Here is a 17524-nt window from a genome sequence, read left to right as displayed (position 1 = left end):
GTCTGCGGGGCCGACGGAGACCTTTCCCGTGCACCGTTTAAATTCCTGTCGATCCGTCGTGCCGTGCTGTACGCGACGGATACCCCTTGGCCGTGATTGGTCCGCTACAACATCATCTCCAGACGACATCATTTCCGACTTCGACAGAAAGGCGTTTTCTCTAAGGTCGTCTTTTTGAAAGACGTCTGTGATGAGAACTTCTTGGAGATAAATGTTATTGTGAGCTAGTTTATGCTCTACTCTAGCGAATTCAGAAACGTGAGTTTGTTGTCTGTGCACTGGCTGCCACAGTTTAGTGACCTAGAGTAGTACACAGCAAAACTGCCGGTGTTACTTTTTCAGTGTTGGTGTTAATCAACAGGGTGCAGTGTTATTTTAACACTTAATAGATAAAAATGTACACTAAGAGAGTTTTTTGATGAAAGTGTTGGTGTAGATTTTGGTCGTTGGGGGGGGATTCTACACCGTGAGTGTTAAATTGACCACACCCTCGCATTTCCGGCAAAGAAGCGCCATCCAGAGCTGATCCAGAACTTTCGGTAGCCATCTTTCTAACCGCTGCGGTAAGTCAAACTCGGTTAATGTTAATGTTGTGCAGTTGATAAAGGCTTAAATAATTCGAAAAATCGTAGTTACTTTGCTTTTGTATGGATGTATGCTGTCTGTTACTTTCTAATCCCATTCTAAATAGATTTTTGTCGAACTGGCAATTGCTAGCTTACACTTGGTAAAGATGGTAGCTAATTTTAGACAACGGCTGTCGAGATAGTATAATATCAGTAATATCTGCGACTATTTTTTATTAATGTGCTTGTATTTCTTTTTACTAGCAAACATCGAAAAGATAAGTTTCACTTTGCTGACGAGTAAACTGAGGAGAGCTGGACAGGGCGGGAACAGTCGAGGAAGGAGAGGAGAGAGGTGAGTTTTCGCTATCATTCATAAGGAGAAGTTAATAATGCCTAGTATCTTGTTGAGGGAGTAGTAAATGTAGATATATTTATGTTTAGTCATAGCCGCAACAAACTCCGGTAGTTATCTCAATGCCGGAATAAAACCCTTGCGAGCACAGATATTTTTTAATATGCTCTGTAGCTCGCTATCTCAGCAGCAGCTAACAGCTTGTTAGCTAACTCTTACAAACAAGCTTAACAGAAAGCTGTCTGTATGTCCCTTCTGTTTAGCTTAGTTTGCCTGTATAGCGCTGTTGATCTGATATCAGCCCCCCTCCCTTTAGCAGCAGCACAGACAGGCTCACATCAGCAGCACAGGAGGACAGATAAGAGGAGAGGAGGAATAATCATGTTCTTCATTCTTAACCTCAGTCCCCCCTTTTAAAACCAACTATGTTGTCTTGTTTAATCATGTGCATGTTGTTTTATACCTTTTAGAATGTGTTTTATTTATTTATATATAAATGCCATTCTTTCCTTTGAAGGTGAAGACATGCTGGTTCCTGTCGAATATAAGGGGGTGAGCAAATGGGTCAGGGTACCAAAGGTGGAGGAGGTCTTCAATTTCTCTGAATTTTTACAAGGAGGTAACTAAAGTGTCAAACTTTATCCACGTCTTCTGTTTTGTGTAACTTACTTGGAAGTTATGCTATAATCCAAATTGTCTTTTGTTTTAGTGCTGGCAAAATTCAATTTGTCAGGTTTTACTGCTTTGATGCTCAAGGATTCTGCAGGAGTTGAAGTGGATTCTGACATCTTTGATGAGCTTCTGAAGTCATCTCAGGTGTCCTTCAAGGCCTTCACTGAAGATTGCAATGGTAAGAAAATGCAACTTAGTATTTCTCTTAACTATTTTAAATGTAATAATTTATATCCAAAGTTAGTTCTATACAAAAAATATGATTTTGTGTGTGTGCGTGTGTGTGTGTAGACAACAGTTTTGGAGATTCTTCAGAGGGCTCATCCTTAACTGATTGGTCACCATCACGTGCATCCCATGGGTCATCTCCAAGCTCAGACTCAACAATTATACTAGAATCCACCAAAGCTCGAAGAAAACGGCTGATTGAAGGACCCCCTGACAGCAGCAGTGCTCGCGATGTAAGTAATCTTTAAACTAAGGTCTCAAGCTGCAGATAATAAATTATTATTGGTTTAAAAAAAGAAGAAAAAAAACATGCGAAAGGGGCAACACTCCAGAGAGGAAATGTATTGGTCTAACCCCATTTAAATATGTTTTTGCCGTCTACTTTAAATGTCTGAATGCTAGGCAATTGTTGTTTCAGATTGTCAATGCAGCCCTGCATTCAAAGCCGGACGGTGACCAAATAATCAAAGAATACGAGAAAACAAAGAGTCTGTCGGATGGTACAAGAAGAAGGATGATCAACATGCTTGTGGCTGACATGGTAGAGAGCCATGGGTAAGTATTGCACACTTATAAACACATATTGATTTGACCAATGTTCATAATATAATATTTAACAATTATTTCTGTGTTCAATTCAAATATATATTGTTCTATCATGATTACAGTAATAATGAATAATATTGACAACAGCACAACAAAAGCAAAATGTACACAGCAAATTCTCAGCCTTTGTGCTGCATAATCCAAGTCTTAGATATGCAGCCATAGTTTCAATATGTCCCTTACATGTTTTACACTGTTTTCCCTTAATGTTTTTTTTATATTTCAAAATAAACTATTACCTGAAAAGTCTCCTTTTTTTTTTTTTTACAAAAAAAAATCTATCACAGCCTGCAATTAAACCTTTTTTCAGTCACTTGATTTATGGGTGAAGTATCACTTTAGTAATTCATCTATCTTTTTGCAGGAGGATCCCTCCAGTAAATATCCGCAGTACGTATGCACTTGGCATTACAACCTTGTTCCCAAATTTGAAGGACCCGGATTCAAAGAATGGTTATGTAAGTATTGATATAAATATACATCCATGCTGCAGTGTTTCAGTGCATTGAATTACACGCATGACAGCTCTGTTCAGGATCATTCCTTGTTCTAAACCAGGTAATGGATTATTTTTTTGCTATGTAATCTACAGGAGCATTTCTATGATCACCAGAGTGGTTCTGGTTACCTGGCATGGAGGCTGAAGACTGTGCAGCGCAACTCTGCTCAAGAGATCAAGAAATCCAGGTCCAGCTTTCAGGATGGCCCTAAGACTCATCGCAGCATGCATTCACCTGTGAGGCAGTTGTCAGGTGACGAATGCAATGAAGCTATATCAGTGATGAGGCACTCAAGTGACACAACCCTCGTCCAAGACAAAATGAGGGCAACATTTCAGAAAAGACAAAAGGTTGGTCAAGACCCAGCAACAGCTTCCACTGTCCTAGACCTTTTTCCGAGATTCCTGGACACACCAGGCTTGGTAAGAAATTATGACTTGTTGACAGCTTTGTTCTGTCTTTATTTGTTTGCTCTCTAATGTATTTTTTCCTGTCATATTTTGTGTTTAAGATCGACCAAGACTTCAATATGCTCTTTGGTGATGAAGTGACTGGTAAATTCCTCGCTAAATGGCCAACATTCTTCAAACCGAGGATCATTGCGGAGTGAAAAATCTTCCTCAAAGTGTGCACGTGGATGACCTCCTTTTGTCTGCCCAACAGGAATCTGATGATGGTGGTAAGTGTAAATAAGAGACTTAAAACTACACATGCCTGTATTCCATGCATCAAATATAATTTAGAGCCTGATTTTTTTTTTTTTTTTTATCTGCTGACTTTCACTCAAGTGTTTAAGGCAACAAAAAAGGTTGTTGAACATGGCTGTTTGTGTCATATCAACAAATATCTGTGATCCAGTTTGTTTTCTTTTTTGTCTTTATTGTGCAATCACTATTTTTTACATTAAAATTACATCACTGCAGCACAAATAATACTTGTAGCCCAGGTTGTCCTCATATTGATAGTTATTATAATACATATAGTGCTTAAATATACCTATACCAAAATGTAAAGATAATACCCCAAGTGCCTTAATTTCAACCCAATTGCTTTTAGCCAATGTATATTACAATAAATTGAATTTCCTGCACTCATTTTTGAAAGAAAAAGTATTCTAAAACGTTCAATGTTCTGACTTTAAATTAATATTGTCACAAATTCAAGCTGCTGTTCTGTAAGATTGCTGATTTACTATTGATTTTTTTCAGGCAGCCTTTGGTTTCCTTTCATTTAACATTAACAGTCAACAAAGCTATCTAGAGCCAATTCAGAGTCTCTGTAAGTGAACATTGAGAAGACATTGGTAAAGTAATTCAGGTAGCTGCAATGGTGTTTTTTTTTTTCTGTAGTATGGGACTGTGAGGTTGCCGCCATCTGCTTGTTGCTTCACCTGTTGCCGCCAACATCCAAGGGCAAGAAGTCTGCAAAGATCAGCGCAACAGATGCTGCTGTCCGCCTGGTGAAGTTCCTTAAGGTCTGTTCTCAGAATTGTGTTTAAAGTATTTTAGTAGTATTGGGTTCTCAAGGGCTGATAGTCATTTTGTGACATGGGGTGTAGCAAATTTCTTCTTTTGAAACATTTCTTCTTTCTAACAAGTTCAGCTTTGTCCTAATTTGAAATTAATTGCTCATGAAATGAATTAATAATAATTAATTAATAATTTTGCTTGAAGAATGTATCCTAATTCTAGGAAACAGTGCTGGCATTCCGCACCAAATCCCGACATTTTATTCCATGGAATTCATTCTCTCCCTCTCTCTTAGGTGGGGAGAAGCATGGAGACCTTCCTGAAGGAAACTGGCCCTGCTCAGCCCTTTCTCCTGTGTGTTGGAGAACGAAAAAACAGCATCCAGAATTTCTACATCATCCTGGACCAAAAGGCCATTCCCTCCAAGACACAGACTGGAGTTGCTGCCTTTGACGAGCTCTTCAAGGCACATTTTGCTTTTGCTGTGTCCTACGATGAGGCGCTGTGCAACTTCTACACCTTCATCCAGACAACCGTGTATGGCATTGACGTTGGCAGTGTGAAGGAGAGTCCTCGGGTGAAGGAAATTCGAGCAAGATTTCTTCACAGTTCATTTTGAAGAGGAACTAATTTCTGACTTGAAATGTTCACATGTTACATTTGCAAGGTACAGCACAGAAATGGTTCATTGTTATGTCGACATTTGAAGTTTCAGCATGGATTGTACCCAGGAAGGTCTTTGCGTTTGCATTGTGGAGAGGCTGGTTGTTCATTTGTTTTTTGCACATACTTTGGTTACCAGCGGCACTTATCTCGAGCACATAAGGATGGTGGTGATTCAGATTCCGTCAGTGATGTTGAGTTTGGTCCTGCAACTAATGTTGGAGCTTCTGTTTCACAACAACTTAATGTAGATCCTCCTGCGACTGTCACACACATTCCAATGGATAACACGAAAATACTAGACATGTGCAGCTCTGTTATTGCTCAACTGCAAGCCTCAGGAGTTCCTGAAAGTACGGTGCAGTGTTTAGTTGGTTCAATGGAGGAACTGGTCGATGACATCCATGCCCATGCAAAAGAAACTGTTGTTGAAAGTTTGTCATCTGAAGCATCCGGAGAAACATTAGAAAAAGTTCAGGACTGTTTTGGTCAACTTGAAAATCCATTTTCATCTCTTAACACAGAATCTAAACGAAAGAAGCACTTAGAAGAAAAATGGAAAATAGTGGAACCAGTGGAGTATATTCTTGGTGTGCGTTTTGATACACGCAGAGATAGAACAACAGGAACATACAGGCAAGTTCCTGTAAACGACAAGTTCATGTATGTACCAATCATGGGGTCTCTGTCATCTATGTTTAGGAACAGTGAACTTTGTAACAGTTTCCAAAAAACTTAACCACACCAGGAGGGTTTTTACAGAGATGTAAATGATGGCTCCTACTTCAGGAACCACATTTTATTCTCACAACAAGAACATGCTTTGCAGATACAGCTCTACTACGATGATTTTGAAACTGCTAATCCATTAGGCTCAAAAAAGGGAATTCACAAACTTGGCTGCATTTATTTTATTTTGAGAAATCTGTCCCCGAAGCTTAATTCTGTGTTGATGAACATACATCTTGTTGCCCTCTTTCACTCAGAGGATTTAAAGAAATATGGGTTTGATCCCATTCTAAAGCCACTTCTCAATGATTTAAAGATGTTAGAGGCTGAAGGAATGCAGGTGCCCTTTCAACCCACACCTTTGAAAGGTTCAGTTTTTCAGGTTACAGGTGACAACTTGGCTATACACGGCCTTTTTGGTTTGGTCGAATCGTTTAGTGCAAAGTACTGTTGTCGCTTTTGTTTAACTGAAAAGGGAGAGATGCAATCAGTTTTCAGTGAAGATCATCCAGGTTTAACTCTACGTTCTAAAGCCCTTCATTCAGAACACTGTGCTGCCGTACAACAAAATCCAGCTTTGGCCTCAACATTTGGTGTGAAAAAAGCATGTCCTCTCAATTCCCTCAAGCTGTTCCATACTTCAGACAACTACGCTGTAGATATAATGCATGATCTACTGGAAGGAGTGGTGCAGTACGAGTTGAAGCTTGTGTTTCAGTACTTGATAAAGAACTCGATATCTGTAAGCTCATTGTCAGAAAGAATCATGAGCTTTAACTATGGATTTACACAGAGAAAAAACCGGCCAAGTGGGGTAAAATTGGACGATGATAGCAACAATCTTGGCCTTAGTGCTGTTCAGTCATGGTGCCTCTTGCGCAATACCCCATTGATGTTTGGAGATTTAGTTGGGAGGAATGATAGCTGCTGGAACTTGCTGCTCCTCTTAATACAAATCGTCAACATTGTCTTTTCACCTATTGTAACCCATGGTATGACTTGCTATTTGAAACATCTGATTTTCGATCATCACAAGCTTTTTAAATCTGTGTTTCCAGAGCGAAATCTGCTTCCAAAGCACCACCACATGATACATTACCCAAGGTGTATTAGAAAGATTGGGCCACTATTACACATGTGGTGCATGAGGTTTGAAGGCAAGCACAACTTTTTTTAAAGGTCTGTGAAGAACTTTAAAAACATCACAAAAACACTGGCAAAGAGACATCAGAATCAACTGGCTTTTCATTTTGAAGGTTTTTATTTTAAAAGATTCCAATTCGGCCCCATTACTGAAGTCTTGGTCAGCAGTTTGGAGGGCAGTGAGGCGCTGAATGAAACTTTCGATTTGTCATGTGTTTCCACAACTTCCTGGGTCAAAAGCTATGGCACAGAGTATCAGCCTGGGATGTATGTATGTTCTGTTGTTGAAAATGAGATGCCTTTGTTTAACAGGATTGTCAGTGTTATTGTTAAAGATGACAGTGCTTATCTTCTAACTTGTGCTGTCTCAACAATGTATTTTGATGATCACTTAAATGCATTTAGCATTGAGGAGAAAAACAATGTCTTTGCGCTGCTGTGTGTAGATGATCTGATGTACTACAGGCCGTATGACAGGCAATTTTCAAGTGATTCTGACGACCAAATGTTTATTGTCCCATACTCTGTTTTTGTGTGACTCCATGCTGTACTTGTATTTAAGACCGTTTTGCATTTGTGCTGTACCTGTGCTTTCAATACACAATATTTTGTGAAATTACTTCTTGTATTGCCTTTTGTATTGTGGTTTTGGCTGGGGAGGAGGGTGGGTGGGTCCACAACGTTCTACACCCTCAGTGTTATTTTTTTTTTTTACACCTGTAAGTGTTGATAAATTGGAGTCCAGTGTAGTTTCTAGTGTAATATTAACACTGCTCAGTGTAGTCTGGCAGTGTGGATTCTATAACACTGACACTAGTGTAGAGTATTATTAACACTACTCGGTGTTGGCCAGTTTTGATTTTTTTAACACTGACACTAGTGTAGAGTATTAATAACACTACTCAGTGTTGGCCAGTGTTGATTTTCAACTCGTTTTAGTGTTGAATTAACACTGTGTGAGTGTAAAATCATTAACACTTTCAAAAGTGTTACTTTAACACCCAAAATAGTGGATGCATATGCACACTTTCTGGGTGTTAAATTTGACACTCAGAGTTGATTTAACACTAGCGATTTTGCTGTGTACATTGTAGTTTTGACTGTACATACAGTTTGTATGGATCTTTTTGTTTCCAATTATATCAGTATTTTTGTTTATCATTTTTCACATTGGATTATACACTTGGTGGAGAAATGAATTCACAAAACCAGAGCCTTTCGCAGGGGTGTCAAACCCATTTTCACCGAGGGCCACATCAGCATGGTTGCCGTCAAAGGGCCAGTTGTAACTACGATGTAACGTCAGTAACGATGTAAAAACATGGTGTTTTTGTTGTAGCTTTTGTGAACATAGGGCATATTATGCTGCAATTTAAGTCCGCCTTTTAATTCTTGGACAATCTGCTGTTTTTCTTGGAGGTTACATTAGCAAATTTTTCTCAGTGTTTGGTGACAAAATGCAAGCGCGCATAGCGCAAGAGCAAAACTTGTTTTGCCCTTCATCTGAACGCAGAATAGCTTTTTGAGCTTTATGTAAAATAAACATTGCCGTTTTCCAATAGCCTAGGTAAAACCTTGTCTAATGAAGGTGATGTCTTCATCATTGCTGGCTCCAAATTGTCGATAAGGGAAGCAGAAACATGCTAACTTGGCTGAGTACTCTAACCAAGTTCGAGAGCGATACCAACTTGGGTTGAATGCCCGAGGACCTTGGCTGAAAATGCACATGGGGTACGTTCGCAGAACCGGCTGCATTGGAGTGCTGTCATTCAAACCATGCTCGCCTTCACCCAGTTAAACTTTGCGTTTAACACTGATGTGCATACACTGCTTTCTAGAGGCGGGATGTCGTCACTTTGCCGTAACACAATTGAAATGCATGGTGAGAGATGTCGTTTATGGTCAATGCACGCTGTAAAGCAGCGTAGACTTATTTCAATAGCCCATTAATCTTCCGCGGGCCACATAAAGTGACGTGGCGGGCCTTGAGTTTGTCTTTAATATAATATTATGTGACTGCACCTGCTGCACTCATCGTCTGACTAGTGACAGCTGGTAAGAGTGTCACACGTGTGATGAGAGGTGGGAGATAAACAACGACGATTTCTAATTTACAAAGACGCAACAAAGCAACGTGTTTTCGACAAAAAACCGCTTCTCCACCTACTGTTCTGGCGGTGAATTGTTTTCAGCACCCCCAGCCTTCGGAGAACCATAAAGGCAACAGAAATGCTAATTAATCCGTCCTATCCGGCGGCCCGCCCATCCGTAACGGAGTCGGAGTACCATACTGGCACCTTAAGGGGTAGTGTGACCGGCTATCCGCGTCTCCGGCTATCCGCCTGTCGCTTGTCCACTCCAATCCTTCGGATATTGAATGGAATCAATTGGACTTAAGATCATCAGTTGATACCCCTCTCTCAACCGTGGTTAAGTTAGTTTCATATTCGACATTCGTCTCACATTCGGAAGACGCTACTTTGCAGCGTCGAGTTAGGGACCGGGTGAAATTACCCATACAATTTTGAAAAATGATGACATTTATAATATTTGTATGACTATAAAACCTCAAAAAACCAGCAGAGCATTCCAACAATGTCTGACCTACTCCCACACCCTTTACTTTTTCAATAAAACTTTTTTTTTTAAATGATAGAAAATCGCTAATCTAAAAAAAAAATAGCATGAAATCATTGATAATCTCAATAACTTTTTCAAACTTGTTTCAAAAAATCTCGAATATACACCAGATTATTCTAATAATGTCTGGTCTACTTGCACACCCTTACTTTTTCAATAAAGTTTTGAATACAATTCCAATTAATTGCTAATATCTGAAAATAGCATTAAATCCCTCTGAAATGTTATAGGAGACGAGTAATCATGTCATGCAGGAAGACAGGATCACAATCCACCACAAGGGATCAATTGACAGTCTCAGCTGTCAAGTCTTAGGTAAAACACTTTATATACAAGGAATATTTTGAATCCAGTCGATACTGACCTGACTGACTGATACTGAGAGAGAGAGAGAGGGAGGTATGTGTAAGATTACTCTGATGTAACCCCTTGACACACCCCATCACTTGGAGTGTCTGCCTGTCAGAAAAATTGAAGATGTAACTGTTTTATTCTGTATAAAATGATACTGTGTTCAGCATTCCTTGTGTGCAAAGAGAGGCCTACTCCCAAACCTGGGCGAGATGGAGACGTAAACTCTGGTGACCATTTGCTTGACACCTATATGGCTGACACCAGAACCAGAGATTCAACTAGGGTTAATGATGCAAACACTCACACACACGCGCGCAAGGTCTATGCAAGGGAGCTAATGAAAGTAGAGTTTTGAAGAAATTGGGATTTCCTATGTGCTTACATTATTCACTTATCAATAGAACTAGTCATTGGATACTAGTTAGTAAGTTCTCATGTAAACTTGCTATTAATAAGAGTAGATTGTGTCTATGTGTCAGGATTAATAGATGTTCGGGGTCAGGAGAAAGTACTGGCTAAACGTTCCTTGTCATGACTACAAGTAGGACAGACACTATTAGAATAATCTGCTGTTTATTTGACATTTTTGGACACAAGTCTGGAAATGTTATTGAGATTAGTGAAGATTTCATGCTATTTTCAGAGATTAGCGATTTTCTATCATTTAAAAAAAAGCATTGTTGAAAAGGTAAAGGGGGTGGAAGTAGGCCAGACACTATTAGAATAATCTGGTGTGTATTTGAGAATTTTTTAAACAAGTTTGAAAAAGTTATTGAGATTAGCAAGGATTTCATGCTATTTTCAGAGATTAACGATTTTCTATCATTTCTTAAAAGGTTTTATTGAAAACGTAAAGGGTATGGAAGTAGGCCAGACACTATTAGAATAATATGTTGTATATTTGAGATTTTTTGAAACAAGATGGGAAAAGTTATTGAGATTAGCAAGGATGTCATGCTATTTTCAGAGATTAGCGATTTTCTATCATTTTTTAAAACACATTATTGAAAAAGTAAAGGGTGTGGAAGTAGGACAGACAGTATTAGAATAATATGGTGTGTATTTGAGATTTTTTGACCCAAGTCTGGAAAAGTTATTGAGATTAGCAAGGATTTCATGCTATTTTCAGAGATTAGCAATTTTCTGTCATTTTTTAAAAGGTTTTATTGAAAAAGTAAAGGGTGTGGAAGTAGGTCAAACATTGTTGGAATGCTCTGCTGTTTTTTTTTAGGTTTTATAATCATACAAATATTATAAATGTCATCATTTTTCAAAATTGTATGGGTAATTTTCACCCGGTCCCTAACTCGACGCTGCAAAGTAGCGTCTTCCGAATGTGAGACGAATGTCGAATGTCGAATATGAAACTAACTTCACCTCGGTCCTCTCTCACCCCCCTATCTGGTTAATTACTTGAATAATATATCAGTCCCACCACAATACTAGCTCAACAGCGCAAATACAGGGAAAACAAAGCTGAATAAGTATACGCTAACTGGTTGGTAGCTAGTACTGTAGCTGGTACAACACTGGTACATCATGTGCTTTGTAGAACTGGATTATCTGCTACGGAAGAGCACCTGTGCTCCGAGATTCAGACCTGGGGTCTCATTTATAAAACTGTGTGTAGGATTATTATTAAAAGTGTACGTACGCCCAAAAGCCTAAAATGGCGTACGCACACAAAAATTCAGATTTATAAAAGCGTGCGTACACACACGTACGCAATGTTCCCGTTATAAATCACAGATTACCCACAAGTGTGCGTACGTGAATCAGCATTGTACCCCGCCCTGAACACGCCCATTTTTAACCATAAATAGTCAATGCAAAGCACCTCATGAATGCTAATCTAGTATCTCATCATGACCCTGGCATACGATTGTTCTTTACGGTGAATCATAGCGCATGACAACTTCTCAGACACTGTTAGCCAATTGGTGGAGCCCGAAAACTCCGAAAATGTGGTGGCCGGTAGATCACCAATTTAAAAAAAACTGTGGCAGTCAACTGTGGCAGTGATACTGCGAGTCGAGATACAATTTGAAAACAAAAGCGTTTTGTTATGAACAGTAATCTATTAAAGTCTGGACTGATAACGAGGACGTAGAGTGTAGAGATTGCACGGGAGCTTGACGACTGTATTTCCAGTTTTTGACATCTGAGGATATTTGCACAGTATTAAATACATATATTTAGTTATACACTGTGTTCTGCAGTTATCTAAAGGTAGGATATGTGATGTTATCCTGTATTCCATGCTGTCGGGGGAATCTCTCCCTCCTGAACTCCCGTAGTGGACAATCTGATGGTGAGGAAGCGCTGAATTTTTATTTAAAGTTTGAGTTGGATTGTACAAGGTGTTTATGGAACAAGAATCACTCAATACAAGCGCAAATAACACTGCTGGATGTAATCTTCATGATAATCATGAAATAGAATGAAAAAATAGTGTCAGGAAAACAAAATATTTAAATATTACGAGTAATGTTCTTTCCACATTCAATTTCTGCAGTCTTACTACAGTATGGTCATCTGCATCGCCAATTCCAACTGTTTTCAAAATGTGCGTAGGCCTACGGGAGGGTCAGAGTTTGCGTGGAGGACCGCACATTCTCCCATCAAGTTTGTTTTTTATAAATCACAACCTTTGTGTGGAAAGTGGTGTACGCACATTTTCAGCTCCGTTTTGTGCGTATGCAAGCTTTATAAATGAGACCCCTGAACTCTGGACCTGTAAGTAAATTGTATAGCTGACCTAACTACTAGACTACCGCTGTGTGGGAATTACAGGAGCTAACCAGTTGAAGGGCATACAAAAATACAGGTGATATCACAGCCTGGAAACATAGCTAGCTACATGTTGTCACCCTGGCCTTTGCCTGTGGCGTTTCTGCAGCTGTCTTAACGAGTTAACGAGCCACTAAACCGATGTTCTACTATCGGTAATCGTGCGCATGTTTATGATGTTTGTGATTGCGACTATCCACCAATTAGCTTAACTTTTTGCCACAAAATGGAACGTTCGCGCAGATACAAGCAGGGACCAAGACGCACATTTTGACACCAAAATTGTCTATATAGTGCAAACATTTACAGAGTTTTAAGGGAAATAATAATAAACAATGAATACATATGAGAGAAAATAGGTTGTTCCTTAGCAAAGGCACATCACATGAGCTATGATACAATTACAACTCAAGACCTTTACCACAACGACTGTACTTTCATATCTGAATTTCCCCCAGCTTGGTTGAATGAGCTGCAAATAGACCACACTACTGCAATGTGGCACAGGGCTTCAGGTCGTAGAACAGGACTGACCTGCGTCACACAGTAGAACAACGAAGGGATCGGAGGAAACTGGGAACTGATAAATACTAGAGCTGTGAAAAATAATGCGTTAACGCGTTATGATTAAATTACAGGATTTTTTTTTAAACGCATTTAACGTCATATACCCACAATTCCATCCAATCTGCACTAGTCACGCTTTAATGCAGTCAGACGGCAGCTGCTATCCAAACCAACAACATGGATAATTGTAATGAACATGGGGAACTTCTGGATGGAAAGTTCGTGTTAAAAAAACAAAGACGTTCAATAAAAAAAAAAATATAATAAAAAAAAAGAAGTTTTTTTATAAAATATGCACACTGCGGAGACGTTATTGTTTCACCGAAGCAATACTAGTCTAAAATACCACGCGAAGCATGCGTTGATCGGCAAGGGGAGTTCAAGTGGAATGAGCCAAACCACCCTCACTGAACAGCGTAGGCCCCTCACTAAGTCTGCCTGTGACAAGTTGACCAAAACAGTTGCCAAATGGATTGCAAAAAGCTGTAGACCCTTAATATTGTTGAGGACGAGGGGTTCATCGAAGTTTTGCGAGTGGCAACGGGGGACTCGAGCATCAAAACACTGCAAAGACGCACAATAATGATAAAAATCCACGAGCTGTATTTACATTTATGCATTTATCAGACGCTTTTATCCAAAGCGACTTCCAAGAGAGAGCTTTACAAAAGAGCATAGGTCACTGATCATATCAACGAGGTAGTCCCAAACACTGCAAGCGGCCAAAACATGAAGCATACATTGTGAAAAACTAAACAAGTGCCAAAGGGAAGACCCATATGAGCATGCAGTTATACAAGTTACACATTAAAACAACATGAACCCCAAAAAAGTGCAAGATTGTACCTGTAGAAGAATAATCAACAGTAAAATATTTCACAGCGACTACAAGACTTCAAGAGTTAACTTCATTATAACTAACCTACAAGAGCAACAAGTCTCTCAATAAGAGTCATTGTGATCCTGGAGGAAACTAACATCAGGTCCAATCAAGCAAGCATTCCTAAGTGCCGTTGTATGAGGATTAAAAGAAAAAAAAGGAAAATGACTTGGCTGCTACGAAACATGTGGCGCTGTTAGGGGATCACTGGACCTCCGCGAGTAACCAATTACTACCTGGGTGTAACTGCACATCTAATCTGGGTGTAACTGCACATCTAATCACAGACGAATGGAAGTTAAAGTCTTTTACACTAACGTGCATGAAAACAGAAGAACGCCAATTTGCTGAGGCATGTGCAGTACAGTACCAAACTGTTACAAGCAACTGGACAATTGAAGACAAAACAACCACAATAGGGACAGACAGTGCACGTAATATGATAGCCGCGGCTAGACTACTGTCATATGAACACATGCCGTGCATCGCTCACATCTTGCAGAGAAGCATCACCGTGAGCCTCGCTGACAGCGGATTTGTGAATGCGTTGTCCAAGTGTCGCAAAATTGTCGGCCACTTCAAACACAGCCCCGAAACACATCGGAGCTAAACGCAGATCAAGAGAACCGCATGCAGGTGAAGCAGCCACTGATCCAAGACGTACAAACACGCTGGAACTCAATGCTGGACATGGTTAAGCGTCTGATCCGCAATAAGGATGCAGTGATAACAGCCCTGGACCAGCAAAACCACAAACTAGTGATGCTGACACAACAGGAATGGGACAAACTGCAGAGACTGGTGTTTCTTCTAGAGCCCTGCAAGTAAGCAATCTATGATTACATTTAGTCATTTAGCAGACGCGCTTATCCAGAGCGACTTACAGTAAGTCCAGGGAAATTCCCCCCGAGGCAAGTAGGGTAAGGTGCCTTGCCCAAGGACACAATGTCATTTAGCTCAGCCGGGAATCGAACTAGCACCTTCAGATTACTAGCCCAATTCCCTAACCGCTCAGCCACCTGATTCCCCATGATAATGTGACTATTAGGCTAACATAAATTGATTACATTCAAATTATATTTGTGTACCTGTTCTAATAACTTCATTCTCTCTCTCACCTCCTCCATCTTCCTCTGTCTCTCCCTGTGTGTGTGTGTGTGTTTCCACTGAAGGTATGTAACTGAAATTCTGGGTGGGGAGGTCTCCTGCTCTGTGGTACTGCCTGCACTCTGCCACCTGCGTCATGTAATGGAAGTCACCGAAGATGACCCTGCATATGTAGTGAAATTTAAGACGGCATTCAAGACAGACCTAGCCTCCCGTCAAGAAAATACCAACAATGAATGACTCAAAATTGCAACAGCACTGGATCCACATTTTAAAGACCTGAAGAGCCTACCCAAGAGTGACATACCAGAGGTGTGGACCACACTTGAAAGATTGCTGCAGGAACAGTCACCCAGGGCCAGGAGGGCTCCACAAGCTGCTGAAGGAGGGCCACCCAAGAAGAAAATTAGCCTTCTGGTAATGGGCTCAGATTCTGAATGGGCTCCTGAATTCATTCAGGAGCCCATGAGAAGTTGGCCTCACTAGCTCGCAAATATCTAGCCACTCCTGCATCCACGGTTCTGTGTGAAAGACCGTTCTCAGTCGCAGGGCACATTGTGCAAAAGAAGCGTTCAGCTTTACTGCCAGAAAATGTGATCAAGTTAGTTTGCCTCACCAACTGGCTAAATTATCTTATTTGTCTTGTCTTAAGAGCTCAATGCTCTTAAGACAGTGGAGATGGTTGTGGACTTCAGGAAAAACACAGCCCCACTCACTCCCATCACCCTGAGTGACTCCCCAGTCAGCACTGTGGAGTCCTTCCGCTTCCTGGGCACCATCCTCTCCCAGGACCTCAAGTGGGAAGTGAACATCAGCTCCCTCACCAAAAAAGCACAACAGAGGATGTACTTCCTACGGCAGCTGAAGAAATTCAACCTGTCAAAGACAATGATGGTGCACTTCTACACAGCCATCATTGAGTCCATCCTCACCTCTTCTATCACCGTCTGGTACGCTGCTGCCACTGCCAAGGACAAGCGCAGACTGCAGCGTATTATCCGCACTGCTGAGAAGGTGATCGGCTGCAATCTGCCTTTCCTCGAGGATCTGCACACCTCGAGGTTCCTGAGGCAAGCGAGGAAGATTGTGGCCGACCCCTCCCACCCTGGACACTACCTGTTTCAGCTACTCCCCTCCGGCCGAAGGCTGCGGTCCATCAAGACCAAAACCTCACGCCACAAGAACAGTTTTTTCCCATCCACTGTTGGCCACTTTAACAAGGCCAAGGACTCACACTGACTTTAAATCACAAGCTGCAAAATAACACCCTGCACATTGCAATTTGCACTATTGTATCGTTCTCTCGCACTCTGTTTTTTTTAGGTTAGATTGTAAATTATGACAACTTATATTTTATATTTTATTGTATATTTTATTTGTATATTTAGTCCACACATTTGAGTTTCAATATTCAATATGTTTAATGTATGCACCTCCCTGCCAAATTAAATTCCTTGTTTGTGCAAACATTCATGGCGGATAAAATCCCAAATCCCTTCTGATTCTGATTCTGATAAAGGAAGACTAGCTAGGAGTCAGGAGGGAAAAAAAAGAGAAAAGTGTTCAAAACAATGGCTAAGAAGCCCAAATAATTTGTTTCATTTCAAAAGAAAATATTTTTATTTCATTTAACCTCTTACGTCCCCCCAGTTACAATGGCTAAGAAGCCTGAATTCTGTTTAGGACGATGATTATACTAATGTTCCATATAGAATAGCAAAGAGAAATGCTAAAGAACTGCTGAGCTGCAGCACCATTGTTTGTTTTTATGAATAAAAAAAGAAAATATGTTCAATGTATATCGTTTTTTGTCATAAATTATTTTGTTCGCACAAAAATATACAGAGAAAATCGTTAATATGTGATTAATCATGATTAATCCACAGAAATAAGTGATAAATTTGATTAAACATTTAATTAATTAATTTCCCAGCCCTAATAAATACGGATCCTGAAGGCAGCCGCCAGTGTTGACAGGTGACAGAGACCAGGGTCTGGTTATACTCACACTCTTCAAATCTTCCAAATTTAGATTGAAGTTCCGTTGGCTAACCGTAACCATTCCATTAACATCAACAATCCCAACATTAAATATAGCTGCAAGCAGCGATGCGGGTTCCTCCGAAAAATTGCAAAATATTATAAACATGTACAATGCAGAAGATCGAGACTTGGACAATAAGAGAGCAAAACGACTTCATGTTTGGCCAAAAACAATTCCAGACTCTCAGCAAATGCACAACTATCTAAAGTCA

General features: G+C 40.2%; 1 protein-coding gene and 1 pseudogene across 1 annotated transcript; both read left to right on the top strand.

Moving 5' to 3' along the window:
- The first annotated feature begins 205 nt into the window (after positions 1-205).
- On the top strand, positions 206-5370 carry LOC146300665 (uncharacterized). Its single transcript, XM_084704273.1, is given in 12 exon segments — positions 206-563; positions 831-921; positions 1439-1540; positions 1631-1771; positions 1885-2054; positions 2240-2376; positions 2792-2885; positions 3020-3349; positions 3439-3532; positions 3535-3606; positions 4277-4401; positions 4692-5370. Coding segments are annotated over 10 exon segments (1581 nt in total). The 5' UTR covers positions 206-563; positions 831-921; positions 1439-1446; the 3' UTR covers positions 5016-5370.
- Positions 5371-14484: 9114 nt separating this feature from the next.
- On the top strand, positions 14485-15937 carry LOC146300664 (E3 SUMO-protein ligase ZBED1-like; annotated as a pseudogene).
- The last annotated feature ends 1587 nt before the right edge of the window (positions 15938-17524 follow it).

Source organism: Hypomesus nipponensis, chromosome 2 (genome assembly GCF_054491055.1).
Source record: "Hypomesus nipponensis isolate SF chromosome 2, ASM5449105v1, whole genome shotgun sequence".
Classification (NCBI taxonomy): Eukaryota; Metazoa; Chordata; class Actinopteri; order Osmeriformes; family Osmeridae; genus Hypomesus; species Hypomesus nipponensis.
The sequence above is the reverse complement of the archived record's forward strand: the minus strand, read 5'-3'. Positions and strand labels throughout refer to the sequence as shown.